The sequence below is a fragment of the Simochromis diagramma genome, unplaced genomic scaffold (genome assembly GCF_900408965.1).
Source record: "Simochromis diagramma unplaced genomic scaffold, fSimDia1.1 OVJJ01000361.1, whole genome shotgun sequence".
Taxonomy (NCBI): domain Eukaryota; kingdom Metazoa; phylum Chordata; class Actinopteri; order Cichliformes; family Cichlidae; genus Simochromis; species Simochromis diagramma.
This window is the reverse complement of record NW_024386860.1, coordinates 3,391,953-3,411,894: the sequence shown is the minus strand read 5'-3', so window position 1 is coordinate 3,411,894 and position 19,942 is coordinate 3,391,953. Positions and strand designations below refer to the sequence as shown.

Sequence of the window (19,942 nt, the reverse complement as noted above, 5' to 3'; positions counted from 1 at the left end):
GAAGGTTAACTTTTTTATTTAATATAAGAGTTTCCTTCTATCCATCCATTCGCTTCCACTTATCCTTTTCAGGGTCGCGGGGGGCACTGGAGCCTATCCCAGCTGTCATAGGGCGAAAGGCAGGGTACACCCTGGACAGGTCGCCAGTCTGTCGCAGGGCTAACACATAGGGACAGACAACCATTCACACTCACATTCACACCTAGTGGCAATTTGGATTATCCAATTAACCTATCCCCACAAGCTGCATGTCTTTGGATGGTGGGAGGAAGCCAGAGTACCCGGAGAGAACCCACGCAAACACGGGGAGAACATGCAAACTCCACACAGAAAGACCCCAGCCTGATGGTGGAATTGAACTCAGGACCTTCTTGCTATGCGGCAACAGTGCTAACCACCGTGCCACCGTGCTGCCCAGTTTCCTTCTATCACCTATAAAATATGTACATCCTTTTAATTAAAAAAAAAACAAAACCTAATGGCCCACTTAGACAAAACAAAAAAAATGCACACTGTTTCTGAAGTCTCCTTCTTCATAGATGGCTGGCTGGCGTGTTCGTGTCATCCTTTCATTAGTTGGCTGACGCCGATTGACACAAACAGTGCTGCAGAGAAGAAAACAGACAAGCAGATGTGCCACTTACCAGCAGCTTTCACAGTAACATGTCCATCTGAGATTTTGTATGTGTGTGTGTGTGTGTGTGTGTGTGTGTATGAGGGGGAAAACCTGTTGCTTTACCTGTTGCTTCTGTGTGCAATCTGGCGCCGTCAGCACTGGTCACTTTACACGAAACTAACGTTTTCCTGCCTTCCTTCTTATCCAGAGAGGATTCGATCAACACTGTACTTCCCAGCGGGATGGGACTTGGAACAAGACAAAATGATGAAACTCACAGTAAATGATCAAAGTAGTGCACTAAGAGGTGTTACTTTGTGTTAATTATATGTGTAATTATTCATATTTTGCTATGTGTTAAACAGAACAACTGGGCAGTCGAGCAAATGTCTGTTGGTCCGTGCTTGACCAAAGAAAGTGAACCGTTTGGGCTGACTCGGTGACACCGATGCTGCATATTTAATTTCCACAATGAATTATCTATGTGACATCATTCAGAGTCGATCTTCATTATACTGACTTGGAGCAGGGAGAAACCTTCATGACTTCTGCATGACCGCCTCAGTGACACTTCCATAAACCCGGCCCAGCAGCTAAATATGCTCCATGTTAACAAGCAGGACAACACACATGAAAACATCTAACATTTTTTTCCTTTAATATACTAAACAGTTTAATCCTCATATTTCTGTAAGGTGTGCTACATGTTCAATAAATATTCTTATCATGTACAATTTGCTGATTGTTGTTCTTGTACCTGCGGTAGTTGATGTTGAGGTTGGCAGTCATAACAGGTCCAGAATGCACACAAGCATGAGTTCCTGTCACGGTATCAATCATAGTGGCTATCGCCCCCCCGTGGACATTTCTGGAAGCACAGACATTGGTACATGAGACAGTAAAACTTATGAGATTTGACGGAACATTTAGAGTTAAGTCTAGCTAAAAATTCACAAGTCTTCCTTTATTTTTTCCCATTTATTTCTGCCACTTTGAGTTTACTGGAAAGCTGCTGGCTGAGAGGATGACAAAGAGAATGGAGTATAACAACGTGAAAAGCACAGACTTCGATAAGCTTGGACAGGAGTGTGTTATCTCACCCTGGTGGTCCCTCCAGAAGGTGTCCAGCCTGGAAAATGCACACACACCTTTGCTCCTTTTTGTTAGCAAAGATAACGTACTCAAATGCTGCCCCCGGGTCTCTGATGTTGCGGGTGAAAAGACGAGCTTTTGCCTGGATTATTTTGCTAAGGTATACTCCACCTGATGGGAAAGAACACAAGTGAACATTCAGCAGCCACGTTAAGCTTTTGGAGCTTTTGGAAATTCTCTTGTTCTTATTTCAGGTAAACTTTTTGGTCTGTATATTTACCTGCAGCATACTTCAGAGAACGATTGTAGCTTGGCAGTCTGTTCCATAGTCCACCCTGTTCCTCTCCTCCATCTGTCACTGCCTCACATTGGCTGTTATAATGTTCATACAGCTGCCTCATTTCTGTGCCCCATGAGGAGTTAGGAAGGCTGAAGTCCCGGGGGTTGGATGAAAAGAGTGATGGAAGCGCTCGCTAAACAGAGAAATGAATTACAATGTCTGTTAGTAGTGAAAGGGTAATGACAAAGTGTGGATGTCTCATATAGATACCATATGGATGCTGCTTTAATATTTGTGGTTCTATTAAGTCAACGGGGGTCATGAAAACATTTTCCAAATGAGTGAAAAGTATTAATATAGCTGTAGGAGCCATATGAGTTGTTCCCTTTTGACTAAGTGGATTGGTTTAAATGGACTCACTGTATTGGTGCACGGGTGTGGGGCGTGTCTCATGGGTGTGGTATAAGATAAATGTGATTGCACTCACTTATTCACAGCACCTGATGTGATGAGCAGAAGGTAGGGTGAGCACGAGGCAAAACTTTCTGTTGACCGCAACATGTTCGTAATATTATCGCAATATAAATGCAAATTGAACACAACGTGATCGCAACTTGAGCGCAACTTGAATGATTTGATATATTTGACTGTAACTTGATGGTGTTTGTATATTTGAGTACTAATTGATGCCATAGACCAGGTTGTAATTTGACATAATAGTTAGTGGAGTTATTGATAAGTTGCAGTTATTTGTTTGTGCAATCTGTGCGTTTGTTTAGTAGTTAATCCTATGTGCCGATGTACATATTGGACGGTTGCATGTGGAAATAAAGAAGCAAATGATACAGAAGTGTATGGTATGCGTTTATTGTTGCGTGTCATCAGGGTCCTCATGTTTAGCCTGCCGCGGCCATTGGTTGGAGTAGCCGCAACAATAGCTATATTTTGATATTGGATATTATATTTATTATATTTGATATTGGCAAACCAATGCAGCACCTTGATTATTTTCTTTTTCAGCCATTCTGTTGTAGATTTACTGTTGTTGTGTTTGAAATCATTGTCTTGTTGCATGACTCAATGTCAGCTCCACTTTTGGTGTCAGACAAATGTCCTCACATTTGAATTGTTAATACGGGTACTGCAAGGTACCCAGCTCCTGTGGCTGAAAAGCAAGCCCAAATCATCACCGCTCCACCACTGTGGGTTTGAGGTAGGGCTGCACGATTAATCGTTAGAAAATCGCGATCTCGATTCATACTTATGTGTGATCTCATTTCCTTTTTTTTTTTTTTTTTAAATCGTTGTCATTTGGAAATGAGATCGCACATAAGTATGAATCGAGATCGCGATTTTCTAACGATTAATCGTGCAGCCCTACCTCAAACCCACAGTGGTGGAGCGGTGATGATTTGGGCTTGCTTTTCAGCCACAGGAGCTGGGTACCTTGCAGTACCCGTATTAACAATTCAAATGTGAGGACATTTGTCTGACACCAAAAGTGGAGCTGACATTGAGTCATGCAACAAGACAATGATTTCAAACACAACAACAGTAAATCTACAACAGAATGGCTGAAAAAGAAAATAAGAAAATAAGCGATCTCATTTCCAAATGACAACGATTTAAAAAAAACAAAACAAAACATGACGACGATTGTACCGCATTTTGATCCAGGACGTAATCTGCATGAAAACAAGCGCTCACTCTTCCTGCTCAACAAATGACAAGGGCGGAGCCTTATACCACGTGATACAGAAGCTGTGCCGTGTGATGCTAAAATTAGCAGGGAAAAAACAACGGAGAGCACGTCAGGGATGACGAGAAAGTGACAGGAGAAAATCCGTCCCGGTCAACCACCCAAACATCAATAACGGGAACCTTATACAGCGCTTCCCTATACACCTCGAACTCCCGCAGGCACAAAGAAATTACGGAGGCTATTACTTATCACCTGACCAAAGATATGGCTCCCATCAACACTGTGCAAAACGAGGGATTTAGGAAAGTGATCAACGCCCTAGACAAACGCTACACAGTGCCGTCCCGCAACTATTTTTCTATTGTTGCACTACCTGCTCTATACACGCAGTGTCGAGCAACGGTGGAGACGGAATTTCAAGCAGTACAACATTTTGCGGCAACAACAAAACGTGAGACATTTGTTGTTTTTATGTTTATTTATTGTTTTTATGTTCAGTCTCAACTGTTACGAAGTTGATGTGCAGTTAATAAGTGCAATAAATATTTATACTGGAATTATTATACTGGAATTATACTGTATACAATAAATATTTATACTGGAAAAGAAAATCGTGAGAGAATCGTGATCTCAATTCTAAGCCAAAAAAATCGTGATTCTCATTTTATGCAAAATCGTGCAGCCCTAGTTTGAGGTGTTTGTATTCATATGCTCTGTTTCGTTTTTACCAAACACCTCCACTTTGGTCTCATCTGTCAAAGGGACATTTTTCCTGATATGTTTGTTCAGGTGGTACTTTGCTAACCTGAGCCATGCAGCCAAACTCTTTTTTATAAGGAAGAGACATTCACTTGGCAGCCCTTCCAAGCAAACCCTATTTGTCATTTTCTAACTGCACTGTTATGAACTTTAATATTTATCATTATAACTGAAGCCTGTAGAGTCTGAGATGTTGCAATTTCTCTGAGCATTGCACGATCTGACCTTGGGGAGAATTTGTTGTGATGTCAACTCCTGGGAAGACTGGATACTCCACACCAGCAAAATGCCAAAACGTCTGCCTTTATAAAGATCTTAGGAATTGCTGATAATTTAAAATCGAATAAATCTGTTGTCTTACTTCCATTAGGAGAAGTTGACTGATACTTACCCTCCTAATTCTGTTTGTATGCCTGTGTGTTTGAGGTGCATATGTACACTTGCATGCATAGAGACATTCTGCTATTGTAAATGACCTTATTGCCAATTAGTTGTTAGCACAAAGAGTAAAGAGTTAGAACAGGATAATTTAATTTTCTTGATGTAAATGTGGAGGTTATTATGATCTTATAAATTCTAACTCATATAAACTCGAATACCTAATTCCTATGGAAACAGTCAGGATGTACATTTTAGTAGTACTTTTTAACAGGAAGAAGTACGGAAAACCTTCTTCACATGATTGTATGTTATTATATTTAGCTACAACACTATTATTTGTTACTGTTTACATGTTTGTCATAATGAACTTCATTTTTCACTTTCTTTTTATTGTTTTTCTTAAAACATTATATAGGGGAGATGGAGGGCAAAAACAAAGCAGAACACAAAAAGAAAAAGAACTGAATGAACTTCATTTTTAATTGTGCTAACAAAATCATTTTTCAACTCTTCGATAAAGTGTTTCTTATGTTATCTGTGATGATGTTGACCTCTGTGGTCGTGTTGTAGTGACATGGCCTGCTATTTTAAGTTGTAATCACTACGTTATAGTCATCTTATATAAATGTGTTCGTTTGTTGTGGTTTTTTTTTTTTTTTTTTTTTTTTTTTTTGCGACAAGCTAACAAACTCTCACGCTGGCCATGTGTTTTGTTTTGTTTTTTTTAGCTGTGGGATAGTACAGTCACAACACTGGAGAAACATCTGGCAGGAGTGAGGAGAACATGACACGGCAAACAACTCACATACAGCATGAAAAAGTATTTCATAAAATACGGCTCACAGATGTACCTACCACCATACTCTTCAATGAAACGCTGGCAGGGAGGTTGCTGAGTTCAGACTTCATGAATGCGAGTGAACCGAGGCTCTGAAAGCCCCTGAATATTCGACCCAGTCTCCTTGCCATCTGTAAACTGTCCCCGCGGTGATATCTTCTATATTCTGAGGTAGATAAATGATCCTGTAACTGGTCGTTGAGAGTTAGCTGGCAAATGCTTTCGTCAGTTAGCGCCCAAACACACTACGGTCGCTGCAGTAAACACTGGTCTGCTTTAAAAATAAAAGTGACTTAACCATCTTTGACTCGTGTTTATGTTCCACAGAATAGGAATACGTCCTATGGCGGGTGTCACTGCTATTATTTTACCGGTGACTTTCATTTGTCAAGATCAGGCTGTAAACTTCCGGCGTGAGGGAGTTCTGCCATTGCGTCGTTTAGGTAGAGTCACGTGCCGTACAGATTCCAATATGATTGGGTGTCAAATAGAACTTTTTTTTTTTTCTGTTCCCGTGGTAACCACCATTATTTTTTCTAACTTTTCCGAGACAAAAAGGCAGATTTTAATGGTTGATTAAGTTTAATAGTGATTAAGTTTAAAAAAAAAAAAAAAAAAAAAAAAAAAAAACTTTACACATTTGTAGAAAACAAGTAAATAGTTTTATAAGAGAGACTTAGATCACATGGGGATTAGACAATAAAAAAAATTAAGAGTTATTATTATATATTATTATTTTTCTGTAGTTATTTTACTCATAAAGCTTAGAGATTAAAGTACGTAACATTTATTTTATTAGAAATATAACTTTCTTTACTTACGCATATTGCAATATTTGGAACTTATTTCTGGTATAGCACATATAAAGTTTTTAATCTATATTGTTAACTTAGCTAATGCAACGCAATTTTAAAAAGTAATGTGCAAATAAAAATCTAAACGTAAGAGACAAGATAATAGATAATAGTTTACTATCTGCAACTGTTACTGTCCTACCACATCCCAAAGGTGCTTTATTGGATTGATCTCCGGTGTCTGTGGAGGCCATTTGAGTACAAAGATGACTTGAACTTTGTGACATAGTGCATTATGCTGCTGGAAGCAGCCTTCAGAAGATGGTTACACTTTAGTCACAAAGAGATGGTATTAAGGCACCCAAAATGGGACAAGAAAGTATCCCAAAAAACATTTCACCACAATCGCCAGTCCGAAGCATTGACACAAGGCAGTTTGAATCCATGCTTTCATTGATCCAAACTTTCATGTAGTTAACACCAAATTCTGACCACATCATTGAAATGCTACAGCAGACATCAAGACTCATCACACCAAGCACCATTTACCAGGTCTTTTATCGTTCTATTTTTGGTTCAAATTGTAGCCTCAGTGTCCTGTTCTTAGCTGAGGGTTGTGAAGCCCAGTATGGTCAAGCAGCCTGGTCAGTCTGCTCTGACCTCTGGCATAAACAAGACATTTTCACTCAGAGAACTGCTGCTTGCGTGATATTTTGATGTACGTGTACAGTGACAATAAAGGGCTAATCTTTTCTCTTCTTAAGACTATTCTCTGTAAACACTGGAAATAGTTTGTGTGGGAAAATCCCAGCATGTTGGAGATTAGCTGAAGCCGGTAAAGGGAACTGCATGAACGCCAAGGTAAAGGTAAAACAATATCACATCAACTAAAAAGTCCTAATTTTTTCTCAGGGTCTGATGGGACCCAAATCATAGCTAAAATTAAGGAATAATGGACTTGTATTCAAATACCACTCCAAGTAAATTGTTATGTTTCACTGTGTAGGTAAGCTTGATGTGGAATGGGTAACAGAAATGTGATACTGTAAAGTTTGATTTTTGGCCATACAGCTACCAAATGGACAGAATGTACTTTTGATTTAATGTATTTAATGCTTCATTTTAAACTTAAACACTTTTTTTCTTTCTGTAGGCTGGACTTGGGGTTTGGCAATCTTACAGGAGGAAAGGTGGACCTCTTTTTGCGAAAATGGGAAGCCAGTATCATTCCGAAGCTCAAATCAGTAGCTGCCCTGGAAACAAGACACCACCCCCCCCCCCCGCCATGTGTTAACACACCTACTCCCACCAGTTGGTGCCAGTCGTTGTAGCCTTTTTTGCACTGGTATGTATTCAGTAAAGTTCTCACTGTATTTACCTGAGGAAAGCATTTGTCTACACCTCACTGAATACTTCTCTAAAAATCTATCTTTATCTTCCCCATCTCCAAGCCTGGAACAAGTATTGCATCGCTTTGCAGTGATCCTGAAGCATCATCCACAACACACCAACCCCAGCTGATATGCATCGGTGATCTAAAGAGGGCAACCAGGCAGTACATCATTGTTGCTAAGAATGACAGAGTAACCATTTCTCTGAATGATGGCCTGATGTGTGCTGTGGATAAGCTTTTCAAACTGTACTGGGTATTTAACTTGTCCTATCCAGTACCACTTGGCTCCGTCTTCACCTTCTTTGAGTTTGTCTATGACCTGCCGCTGTCCACCCAAAGGAAAACCAAAGTACTGGAGCTGATTGCACAGATTAAAGGATGCAAGTAAAATGTTCACCTGTCCAAAATGTAGAGAGTCTCTGTTCACAGAGGTGAGAAACCTCATTTGGCATCTTTGTCAAATACACTGTTTATCAGGACTGACCATTTTTATGCCTATGCAGTGGAAAGGTCAGACAATATGAACTGATTGGCTGAAATTTTTGATTTTCGTATTTAAACCCAAGGTACAGAATTGTATGACCTGGATGCTATATTTGCCAAAATGTATGTTTTTCTGTTTGCATGCAACTGCACATTTGTTAAGTGTTGACAATTTGTTAAAGATGACAATTGTTACCTTTAAAAAATTTAATTCATGTATTGTCTGGATTATATCAGAACATTTATATTTTTATGTGTGTGTGTGTGTGTATATATGTATGTATGTATGTATATATATATATGTGTATATATATATATATATATATATATATATAGAGATATTATATATAGTATATAGATATAAATGTGGTGTGTGTGTGTATAGATATGATATGTAGATATATCACTTATTTTTTTTTTTTTTCAATTTTTTTTGACATTTTAATGATCTAGAGAGATAGAAAGCTAGTCAGATATGAATTTTGTTTGATTTTGTCAAGTAAAAATTGTGATGTAGCTTTGGCTAAAATTGAATTTAAAACATTTTAATTGAAAAGATTCTGACAGCTGTTGTTCATTCAGTTTGTAATGATTTATAATATGCCAAATAAAAAATGGAATTCAATAAATGTATAATATATACCCATCTTTTTTTCTCCTTTTTAAAAAAAAAAAAAATTGAAATGTACACATTTTAACACATCTTTGTGTCAAAATAACACATCCTTGTGTTTACATTTTTTAACACAGAAGATGTGTTAAAGGAGCAGACACATTAATTGTGTTAAAACTGACACATCATGTGTTGTCCCTAATCTGATGCAGCACATGTGTTAAAATTTAACACATGATGTGTCAATTTTAACACATCCCTTCTAAGAGTGCAGCTCAGCAGCTTCTGAAATACTCACACCTGCCTGTCTGGGACCAACAACCCTGCCACCTTCAGTCATTTAAATCACTTTCCTTCTTCATTCTGATGCTCAGTTCTAACTTGAGCAGGTCATTTAAATGTTTACATGCCAGAATGTTTTGAGTTGGTGCCAAATGATTAGCTATTCGGATATTAATTAAAAAGATAATAAGATGACATTTTAAAAGTTTGCAAGTGGGTGGAGGTTGAAGGAGAGGTAGCAATTATTTCTGTAACAACTTTCAAAAGAACAACAACAGCAAAACAAAACATTTAGAATATTAATGCATTATTTATAATAATAATTTGTGATTATCATATGTTTGTAATTGATTCAGTGTCGTTATATACTTTACAAATACAGGTTATTTTCAATACAAGGCTATCATGAAACCATAAGGAAAGGCATCTTGCCTGCAGATTAGCTGAAGCCGGTAAAGGGAACTGCATGAACGCAAAGGTAAAGGTAAAACAATATTTAGAAATGAGCAATAATAAGGTTGCGCTTGTTAACTTATAGGAACTTTAGGAACACAAAACGCTTTATTTAGTAATTGTACATCCATACAGCACTCATTAAACCCACAATAAATGCTTTTGGCAATCTAATTTCATACAAGACGTTTTGTAACAAGTTCAGTGTACTCAGATTGTACTTGTAATAGTTTCCTCCAAACAAGATCCCCTGTAAGAAAGTGTTTCCTCAGTTGTATCAGCACAATGTCAGTAACATGCTCTGTCTTAACCTAGGTTCTGCACCAGGGGGAGTTAAAGGAGCATTAATTTGAACAGACGTGATAATTTAGGTTTTGCCTCTTAAATCTAAAACGTTTTATCATTTTGGCTTCCTTTATTCAGAGTCGTATTAACTGATATATACAATGCTTTTACACTTTTACACACATTGCATCTATTTTCTAGACTGCTTAAAGGTCTGCTGTTTATGGCCCAAAGCCCAAAGCATTAATAGTACATCAACTTTATAAAAACCAAACAGAAACTGAATAAAATCTGGGTCCGTGTGTCCTTTTAAAAAACTATCTGGTTTATTTTACTACAAGAAATTACAGGAACTTTTTTAGCAAAAATATTGTTTCCACAATCATAAAACCAGTGCAAAATAACTGCAAGGTCGCTTTTTCATTACTGCCTGAGCTAAAATGAAAGTGTTGTACATTGTTACAATAATAAGTGCACTTTTTCTATTTTTTTATTACATTCGAAAGAATAACTAAAAAATAGTAAAACATAATGTGATAAAAGGAGACACTACAGTGTTTCACATCAGGTACCCAACCATAGCAGTTAAACAGTTTCTGCAGGGGTTATTTCAGCTCGAACACACTGTCACAGAACGCTCAGACAGACGTGGCAAACGTTGATACGAGGGTTACTTTAACCAAACCATAATCTTTCCTTATAACTAACCAAATAGTTATTTCTATTATTTACATTGCTTATTTCTATTGTTATATCATCATATTAGGCGCAACATTTTGAGCACATAGAATTTTTGTCGGATGATCCCCACATTATACATTACAAATACAACCTTCATTGCCTTCTTATGATATGAAATGAATTTCTCTAGTCCACATGTCTGTATACTTGTTCTCTGAGTGAATGCACAGAATTTCTTTTCTTTTTTTGTTATTATTCCATAATAACCTTAGTGGTGATACAAAACTTGGATGCACAAATATTTTTCTGAAAAAGTTGGTAGTCATTGTTGAACAGTTCTGAGGTGACTTCACTGTGATTGTTGAAGATTTTCACACAACTTCCTGAAAAATCAAGAAATCAAAAGACAGTTTTCAGTTTTGCAATAGAGGCGTAATCCAATTTATTACTGACGATGCATGCTGGTGATTAAAATCTTACCGTCCTTCGTCCTTGGTTGTATCAAGAAAGGCACAGACTGCTTTATCTCTATTAAAAATCTCCTCTTTCAAGCTCTGAATGTTCTCCTGGGCTTGACTTTTAGCCGCTTCATGATCGTCTGAGACAATAAAAGATAACAACAAATGAGGTAGCTTTGCGTTCCAAGTAAGCCCGTGTGGCTCAGTGTTGCAACAGCTGGTTTTACAGGTTTTTCATAAAGGAATGTAAAAATGAAACAGTTCTTTTTCTGCTTGTGTAGACAAATTTGGGGGGGGGGGACACCCAGTGCATTTAAAAATGCAAACAGAGAAATGCTTGTCTTATTCTCCTATGTGATCCATATCATTGTATAGAAGCAAACATATTTGTAGATCTGTCAGTCCAGAGCTCATAACAACAAAGCAGAACTTAAACAGAAAGCTGGCTTACCTTTGAGTTTATCTATTCCCCCAGTTGTACTATCCCTCGTCTTCTCCGCCTTCTCCTAATGCGAAAACAAGTGGAAGTCAGCAGTTACGGTTTACTGCGGAATGAAGCTCAAATAGAGACAATCAAGCAAATACTTAAATGTATTACAGTTAGTCACATGATCATTTTCTTTTTTTCTTTTTGTTAATGTTTAGACTGCACGAGCATGCAAATGAATTAAAACCTGTGGAGAGTCGAAGTGCAATTGTGTGCGTGTGTGCGCCCGCGAGCCTTGCCTTCTCCGTGGTACAGGCCGCCAGACCTTTACCCGCGTCCTCCGATGACTTTTCAATTTCTGCCTTTTTCTTTTTCAGTTGTTCCACCTTTGTGTTGACGTCGTCCAGCGATTTCTGCAGCTCGGAGATTTTGGCTTTCAGTTCGACTATGCCTTCCTCTTTCCTGGTAACCTGCGCCGAGTTCTCCACTAAGCGGAATTTTAAGTGACTCAGGCGGAATTCCTGATGCACGACCTGGAAAATCAAGACACCCATCACAACAACACCCAGGCCAACTAACGCCATCGCCAGCTTCATCTTGGTTTCGATGGGGAGACACGGGATACACGATGGAGAACTCTTGAGGGTCACTTGTTCATCCCAGGTCTCCGACCTTGCGCACGCGTCTCCTTACCAGTCCGCCGGTGTGACGGGAAACTCGCAGGCTGCGTTACCTGCTGAACTGGATGGGCGTGACAAACCACCTGTTTGCTCCTGTGGCACTCCCTCTCTCTCGCTTGCTCTTGTTGGCAGTCACTTAAACAAACACTTGGGATGTATTTGCATCATGATCAGCCTATCTCGAGCCTTTCTCTTATAGGCCTAACATCTGCTGTTTGCTTTCAACATAGTATACACACACACACACACACACACACACACACGTATATAAATTAGTAGGCCAAATAATAACCTCCATAATTCCAAAAAATATGTACGAAGGTAAACGCACATATAGTTATGTAGAAAATATAGTGAACTGCCTTTCTTTAAAATAAATAAATAAATAAATAAATAAATATATATATATATATATATATATATATATATATATATATATATATATATATATATATATATATATATATATATATATATATATATATATATATATATATATATATACGAGACAAAACGAGGAAGTCCTATGTGAGCAATTTAGTTCAAGGCTCATATTTGATTTTCTTATATATATATATATATATATATATATATATATATATATATATTTATTTATTTATTTATTTATTTATTTATTTTAAAGAAAGGCAGTTCACTATATTTTCTACATAACTATATGTGCGTTTACCTTCGTACATATTTTTTGGAATTATGGAGGTTATTATTTGGCCTACTAATTTATATACGTGTGTGTGTGTGTGTGTGTGTGTGTGTGTGTACAGGCCTACATGCATGACTACATGCCTATTAAGGCAAACCAGTTTGCTCAAAGCCAACAGGCCCAACCTGTCTATCTTTAGACACGGCATGCTAGGAGAGGGCGTGTTTACTGACGAGCTCAGAAACAACCACAATGATTAAAGTCCAATCCAGGTAACAGCAGGTGACTCACTAATTCATTCACGGTGTTGCCAGGGTCACGCACAGAGCAACTTTGCTCGTGAACGTCGAAGAGGCCGCTCTGTAAGAAGATCCGCTCTTCACTTTCCACAGTAAAGGAAGGCTCTCAACGCCGGGCAAACAATGAAGTCGTTTTTGCTACCTGCGACCATAGTGGTGTCGGTCGCTTTGGTGGGGATCATGAAACTGCGGAAAGGTGAGCACGAAAAATACGAGAAGCAGTTCAAGTTTCAGGATGTCAGACTGCGGGTTGCCCATGATGTGCTGGGAGAATATCAGAACGATAAGGCAGAGAAGGAGAACATGCTGGAAAAGGCCAGCACTGCACATAAAGCGCTGGAGGTGGAGGTGAACGAGCTCCAGACCGACGGGGACAAGTCAAAGGGAGATGCGAAATCCTGCCAGGGAGACCTGGTGAGTAGAAATATTTATCCGGCGTCATTAGGTTCGCACAGTTGTGTTCCTTTTGTTTCTTTGTAATTCTTACGGGTAGAGACAGCTGGTGTAAGTCCCAAAACCCGTTCCACCTGTTGAGGAGCATAGGTGTACTCGGGTGCACTCAGAAAATCAGGCTTATCCGCCTGCCAGTGGACTTTATGCCACCACTAAACTGAAGCTGATTTCCTACATTACTGTACAAAATATCAGTCTTTGACATCCAGCACCCCCGCTTTTGAAGATTAGGCTTAAAACTTGATAAAGTATATAGATGGATCCCGTAGCTATGCTGCAATGGGTTTGTGATTTCACTTCCCATGATGCACGTTTCTTCTTCACCACATTGCATCCAATTATTAATTAATATGAGTAACAGCGTACATGGTCGTTTGTATTGGTAAGTTCCTCATATGTACGTAAATTTACTAATGATGCAGCACAGTGTTTTGATTTATAGCTTGTTTTGTCTTCGTGGTTTTTGGTGGTCTAATGGTTAATGCAAGAAGAAACACCTGTAAATTCTTCATCATGTGAACTGTTCTGGCTCAGTCATTTCTGATTTCTGATATAACCCAATTCTAAATCTTTCTGCTGCAGCAGTCGTTTTGGCCTGTCTGCCTGTGGTTTCTTCCTGTTAAAAGGGAGATTTTCCTTTCCGCTGTCACCAAATGCTTACTCAGAGGTGTCATTTGATTGTTGGCCTGTTCTCTGTATTGTTACAGGGTCTGTGCCATATAATATAAAATGCCTTGATGTGATTGATGTTGTGATTTGGATCTAAAAAAAATGATGATTTTTTTTTTTGTTAATTCAAACAATATATTATAGCCTCTGCTGTAGATATTGCAGGCCCTATTGGGAAAGTTAGCATACTCCTTCACCCAAAGAAACAGCAGTGGATGGTGCTTTCAACTGTAAGAAAAACAGCATGTAGGCTAGTGCTTATGCTAGGTCTATAAATGCTATATATCTTCTACATGCCACATTACCAAATGGAAGTGCCTTTGCTGTGTAGCATCATTGTGCATGTGGCTGAGGAGAAAGCCAAGCGAGCCACTATTTTACTTAATTTTGGTTCTTGTGGGTTTTTTCTCTCCAAATCATTTATATTTACATACTTATCACATTCACATTCTGCAAACCATTTGTGCAAAATTTGATCTCTGTGGTTTCACCAGTGCTTTGTGTTGCTGAGCTTTTTCTTTGCATTTGCAGAAGATAATAACAGATGAGGTGGCAGCAGCAAAGATACAGTTAAAAAGTCTGAAAGGTACGTGATGGTTTATGAAGTCTAGTGAATGAAAGTAGTCGTGTAGTTGGAAGTAAAGAAAGTAAAGACTTTTTTGTATGTTTTACTAAGCTCATACTAGCTTCGAACCCATCTTGTAATTTATAACACTTACAGCTCACCAGGAAAAAGAGAAGACGAGCTGGACAACAGAAGAAGACACTCTGAAGCAGGAACTAGCAAAATACAGCTCAGCGTGCCAGTTCATAAAAATAGATATTGCAGAAGCTAGGTATGGTTACCTCTTTGATTAACATAAATTAGCAGAGCCTACTATTATATGTATTGTGATATTGATGCACTTATTATATTTTTATTGTAATTTTTTCTGTTAAAAGAACTCTGTGTGGAATACAAGAGCAACCAAAAGCTGAAGCCCCCAAACAAGAAGAGGCAAAGGGCGAGGCCCCCAAACAAGAAGAGGCAAAGGCCGAGGCCCCCAAACAAGAGCAACCAAAGGCCGAGGCCCCCAAACAAGAAGAGGCAAAGGGCGAGGCCCCCAAACAAGAAGAGGCAAAGGCCGAGGCCCCCAAACAAGAGCAACCAAAGGCCGAGGCCCCCAAACAAGAAGAGGCAAAGGCCGAGGCCCCCAAACAAGAGCAACCAAAGGCCGAGGCTCCCAAACAACAAGAGGCAAAGGCCGAGGCCCCTAAGGCTTAAAAGGCTAAAGGAATTGGACCCATAAAATCAGGCATGGATACTAGTATCCTGGACTTGGTCTAATTTGGTGTGTGATATACAAGGCCTTCCCTGTAAAAGAGTTTGTCTGGATGAGAGAATATGTTTATTTAAAACCCATATATATCTTTCTCCCCTCAGTCATGTCGCTGACCTGTTACTAGTTGTACTACTCACTCTTCCAGCCTCTTGTTTCCATCCCAACTTTTAATATTAACCTTGTTTAAGAGGAACAATGTTTATCTGCTCTGGTTTAGTTGAATTCATGGCACAAAAGTAATGCAAAACTGTAAACTAACTATGTTTTGACTGATTGGTTGTATGCATGTAATATCTTGTAAACAGTATGCTTGAGTTTAGGTTTAAAAAATTTAAATGAAAAGAAATGAAATGCATGTATTTTGGCATTTTCAAACAGTAGGGGGGATATTTCTGTAATGTAGGTTCAAAGTCTCCACAGCAGTCTTTTTTTAAAATTAAGTAGCAGAATAATTACACAGAAATGCACTAAGAGTTATTATAGTGCAAAAAATCCTCAATTATATATGCAGGGCACATTATTGTTCTTAGAAATGGAACATCACGATCATTTGTGTGTGAAATGGAGTACTGTGGCATGCTGCAAATTTTGGTATCAATCAGATACCAAGTAAAGGGACAATATTGCCAATACCAATAATGGTATCAATACTTTTAGATTTATTACTTATAAAGGCAGCTTATGGAGGGAAGAGCCGTGTGTCAAGACTTTTGAGATGAATCATCATCAGTTTGCAATTTCTGAACACATTTTAATGACCAGTAAATCAATGATTTTTACTTTCAACATCACACCTTTCAGCGTTTCATGTTTTTTTTTTTTTTTTTTTTTTTTAAATTGGGATACCTGAAATGAAATGTACCAATCTCTAAAGCACTTTGAGTCAACTTCTCTTGTTTAAATGTGCTATAGGCTATAAATAAAACAGATGTGACAACACAAAAAGGTTCAGATATTTTTATATTGGGTGTTTGCGGAATATTTACATTTTTTTAAAAAGTATTAATTTGACACAATCCAGTCAGCTACATACTGAACTAGAGGATAGAAACAAGGTATTGATCCTATCGCGCTAGTATCAATATGATACCACTACCAGCGCTGGTATCGATACTTGCTGTGCTTGCTTTATTTCCAGGCTTACTGACCGCTCAAAGTGCTGTACACCACAAGTCACATACTCTTATACAGCACCTCATTCAACAAAGTTCAACCCCTGTATCTGCTTTACATCCACAACTAATTCAGAAAAAACAAGTAACCTAACATCTCTGGACTGTAGGAGGAATACAGAGTACCTACACAGGAGAACCATTAACCAGATTCAAGATTCAAGAGTCAAGATTCAAAGTGTTTATTGTCATGTGTACAGAAGAAATAGCATTTCTCTGTGCAATGAAATTCTTCCTTTGCTGTCCATACACAAATGCCAAGTTAGGTAGGGTTGATGGAACAAGATAAATAAGGATATGTTCATGGATGTTCAGGAGTGTGATAGCAGTGGAGAAGAAGGAGTTGTTGACTCGAGATGTTCTGGATTTCAGACTTCAAACCTTCGTCTCGAGGGCAGACGTGTGGTTACTGGTGATCTTCTCCACAGCGGGTCAGTTGCTCTTCACAGTGCAGCTGTAGAAGCTGCTGAGGATCTTGACCGACATCCCAAATTTCCTCAGCTTCCTCAGGAAATACAACCGCTGCTGAGCCTTCTTGACCAGCTGTGTAGTGTTCAGTGATCAGGTGAGGTCCTCAGTGATGTGGACACCCAGGTACCTAAAGCTGCTCACCCTCTCCACTTCACTCTCCCGGATAAACAGCGGCTGGTGAGGCCTCTTCTTCTTCCTCATGTCCACTATCATCTCCTTTGTTTTGTTAGTGTTGAGGGTGAGGTTGTTGTCCTCACACCATGACACCAGACCGGCCATCTCTCTCCTATAAGCCGCTTCATCCCCTCCAGTAATGCGACCGATCACTGCAGTGTCATCCGCGGACTTCAGTATGATGTTCTCTTTGTTGGAGGCGACACAGTCGTGACTGTACAGGGTGCAGAGGATGGGGCTGAGGACGCAACCCTGTGGAACTCCAGTGTTTGTAATGCTGACTGAAGTCCTGTTGCCGATCCTGACAGACAGAGGCCTGCCAGTCAAAAAGTTCTGTAGCCAGTCGCAGAGGGTGGGGTGCAGGCTGAATGCAGATAGTTGCTGATGAGTTCGTGAGGGATGACCGTGTTGAAGGCGGAGCTATAGTCAGCAAAGACTACCCTGATATTTCTCTTAATATCACCACTCTCTCAAAACACTTTGCAATGATTCGAGTAAGTGCAACTGGTCTTTAGTCATTTAGGCAGGTGGCGGGGCTTTTCTTGGGGTGAGGGATGATAGTTGTGGTCTTGAAGCATGTGGGAACGATGCTCTGACTGAGGGAAAGGTCAAAGATGGAGGTGAGAACATCAGCCAGCTCATTAGCACATGCTCTAAGGGCCCATCCAGGGATGTTGTCTGGTCCTGATGCTTTGCGGGGGTTGATCTTCCTCAGGATCTTGTGCACTTGGTCTATTGAGACCGCTGGCGGGGGAGACAGTCAGGTAATCTGGGGTTTCTGGGAGGTCTGGAGGGTCTGGGAGGTCTCAAAGCGGGTGTAAAACAGGTTGAGATCATCCATCAGACCGCGTGCAGAGTTGATGGTGTTGGTGGTGGCCCTATACTCTGTGATATGCTGCAGGTCTTGCCACATCCGCCTGGGGCCAGCAGAAGAATGGAAGCCATCCAGCTGCTCTCTCTACTGCCTCTTAGCTGCTGTAATGGCTTTCCTCAGTCCGTACTACGAAGCTTTGTACTCCATCTCATTGCCTGATCTGAATGCAGCATCCTCCACTTTGATCCAGGGCTTCTGGTTGAGGAACTTTCTGATTTGTGTGGTGGGCACAATATTGTCAACACAGGTGCTGATGTACCCAGTCACATATTCAGCATAGTCCTGTATGTTGACAGAACAGTTCTCCTTAGTGGCTGCAGTTTGAAACACATCCCAATCTGTTTGAGCAAAACAGTCCTGCAAGATGCTCTCAGTTTCTGGGGTTCTCTGGGGATCAAACCAGGAACCTTATTGCTGTGGGATGACACTGCTGTTGTTTTAAGCCGACAAAATTCTTCCTTAGTAGATTAAAAAACACTATGGGCCACCACCAATCACAATTTTATCCTGATCCCTATCAGTATCCTTTAAAATACCACCAATACATTTCAATCAGATACATGTTTTACAGCATAGGTGTCAAACTCTGGCCCGCGGGCCAAATTTGGCCTGCAGCCTAATTACATTTGGCCCACGAAGCCATACCAAATTACTATTAGAGCTGGCCTACTGGTATTATACAGCTAATATATATATTGTTTAGTATTAAGCTTTGCTTGTTCCATATTCAGTTTTCCAGCAAAACTTATTTAAGTCCATAAGAAAAGATTCATTCTTATATCTGGAGGAAGATTTTTTTTTCAATAAATATTAATGTTAGCCCGCGACTTTGTTCCAATTTTGAATTTTGGCCCACTGTGTATTTGAGTTTGACACCCCTGTTTTACAGCAAAGGTGCACATTATAGGTTAGCTATTTATAGCACCAAATCACAACAACAGTTGCCTCAACCAGCACATTATAGTAAGGTAAAGACCCTACAATAACACAGAGAAAGCCAACGTAATAACATTTTTCAAAACAATGAAATCGTACAATTTATATCCATGAGTCGATGAAATATTTGAAACATCTAATAGTTGGATTAACACCATTCTGATATGGTGTTAAATGTCATTATAAGCATCAACAAGAAATACTTTTTGTTCAGAAATGATCTTTTAGTTTCTGATTGCCACCCAGCTGCAAAGAACCTTTGTGCGATTTTTGGCAGTGCTTCTATGCAAAGTAAATTCCTCAGTAAGCTGGAGGCTTACCACCCTTCACGTGACTTTGAGAGAGTAATTCAAACCTTTAATAACGCTTAATTAGACTGTTGTAATTCTCTCATTGTTGGGTTTGCTCCGTTGTCACTTGTTGGCTGTGGGCTGTATAAAATGCTTGCCTTCTGGTAGGAAAAATAGGACGTGATCATGTCACACCTGTACTGGCATCTTTACATTTCAGGATCCAGTTTAAAAATGAACTTACTTGCTTTTAAGAGTTTGAATGGCCTGGCACCACGCTACTTAACTGAGCTTTTACAGTCCTACACTGCTGCCAAAGCACTGAGGCCTACAAACCATGCAAAATCAGTCTTATGTATGGTGCTTTATTATGCATATAGTGTATTTATTGGTGATTAAATTTT

The 19,942-nt window shown here is 39.3% G+C and overlaps 3 protein-coding genes across 10 annotated transcripts; 1 reads left to right on the top strand and 2 right to left on the bottom strand.

The window, feature by feature from the left end:
- Nucleotides 1–314: 314 nt before the first annotated feature.
- them4 (thioesterase superfamily member 4) lies at nt 315–6,068 on the bottom strand. The gene is made up of 6 exons (XM_040029739.1): nt 5,686–6,068; nt 1,989–2,181; nt 1,717–1,879; nt 1,374–1,484; nt 740–864; nt 315–605 (listed from the first exon to the last, which is right to left on the bottom strand). The coding sequence occupies exons 1-6, from the start codon at nt 5,797–5,799 to the stop codon at nt 562–564; spliced, it is 750 nt and encodes a 249-aa protein (XP_039885673.1). The 5' UTR covers nt 5,800–6,068; the 3' UTR covers nt 315–561.
- Nucleotides 6,069–9,775: 3,707 nt separating this feature from the next.
- si:dkey-87o1.2 (uncharacterized protein LOC796684 homolog) lies at nt 9,776–12,260 on the bottom strand. Its single transcript, XM_040029738.1, has 4 exons — nt 11,837–12,260; nt 11,562–11,616; nt 11,133–11,250; nt 9,776–11,035 (listed from the first exon to the last, which is right to left on the bottom strand). Exons 1-4 carry the CDS (start codon nt 12,131–12,133, stop codon nt 11,002–11,004), a joined length of 504 nt encoding a protein of 167 aa, XP_039885672.1. The 5' UTR covers nt 12,134–12,260; the 3' UTR covers nt 9,776–11,001.
- An 867-nt stretch (nt 12,261–13,127) lies between these two features.
- Nucleotides 13,128–16,452, top strand: zgc:174935 (uncharacterized protein LOC796019 homolog). Of its 8 annotated transcripts, none has more exons than XM_040029736.1 (6): nt 13,128–13,591; nt 14,831–14,885; nt 15,021–15,135; nt 15,242–15,278; nt 15,309–15,368; nt 15,399–16,452. In XM_040029736.1, the coding sequence occupies exons 1-6, from the start codon at nt 13,301–13,303 to the stop codon at nt 15,561–15,563; spliced, it is 723 nt and encodes a 240-aa protein (XP_039885670.1). In that variant the 5' UTR covers nt 13,128–13,300; the 3' UTR covers nt 15,564–16,452. The 8 variants fall into 8 exon arrangements, with proteins under 8 accessions (XP_039885670.1, XP_039885671.1, XP_039885667.1 ...); XM_040029737.1 differs by having other exon boundaries at nt 13,130–13,591; nt 15,339–15,368; XM_040029733.1 differs by having other exon boundaries at nt 13,130–13,591; nt 15,309–16,452.
- Nucleotides 16,453–19,942: the final 3,490 nt, after the last annotated feature.

Bases quoted from the DNA above. Each gene is read 5' to 3' on its own strand.
- them4 (XM_040029739.1), bottom strand. From the start codon at position 5,799: ATGGCAAGGAGACTGGGTCGAATATTCAGGGGCTTTCAGAGCCTCGGT. The intron at 1,485-1,716 runs GTGAGATAACAC...CTGTGCTTCCAG, and splicing joins CTTCTGGAGGGACCACCAGG to AAATGTCCACGGGGGGGCGA. The intron at 606-739 runs GTAAAGCAACAG...TCTTCTCTGCAG, and splicing joins ATTGCACACAGAAGCAACAG to CACTGTTTGTGTCAATCGGC.
- si:dkey-87o1.2 (XM_040029738.1), bottom strand. From the start codon at position 12,133: ATGAAGCTGGCGATGGCGTTAGTTGGCCTGGGTGTTGTTGTGATGGGT. The intron at 11,251-11,561 runs GTAAGCCAGCTT...TTATTGTCTCAG, and splicing joins GGGAATAGATAAACTCAAAG to ACGATCATGAAGCGGCTAAA. The intron at 11,036-11,132 runs GTAAGATTTTAA...TTGATTTTTCAG, and splicing joins ACAACCAAGGACGAAGGACG to GAAGTTGTGTGAAAATCTTC.
- zgc:174935 (XM_040029730.1), top strand. From the start codon at position 13,301: ATGAAGTCGTTTTTGCTACCTGCGACCATAGTGGTGTCGGTCGCTTTG. The intron at 13,592-14,830 runs GTGAGTAGAAAT...TTGCATTTGCAG, and splicing joins AATCCTGCCAGGGAGACCTG to AAGATAATAACAGATGAGGT. The intron at 14,886-15,020 runs GTACGTGATGGT...TAACACTTACAG, and splicing joins ACAGTTAAAAAGTCTGAAAG to CTCACCAGGAAAAAGAGAAG.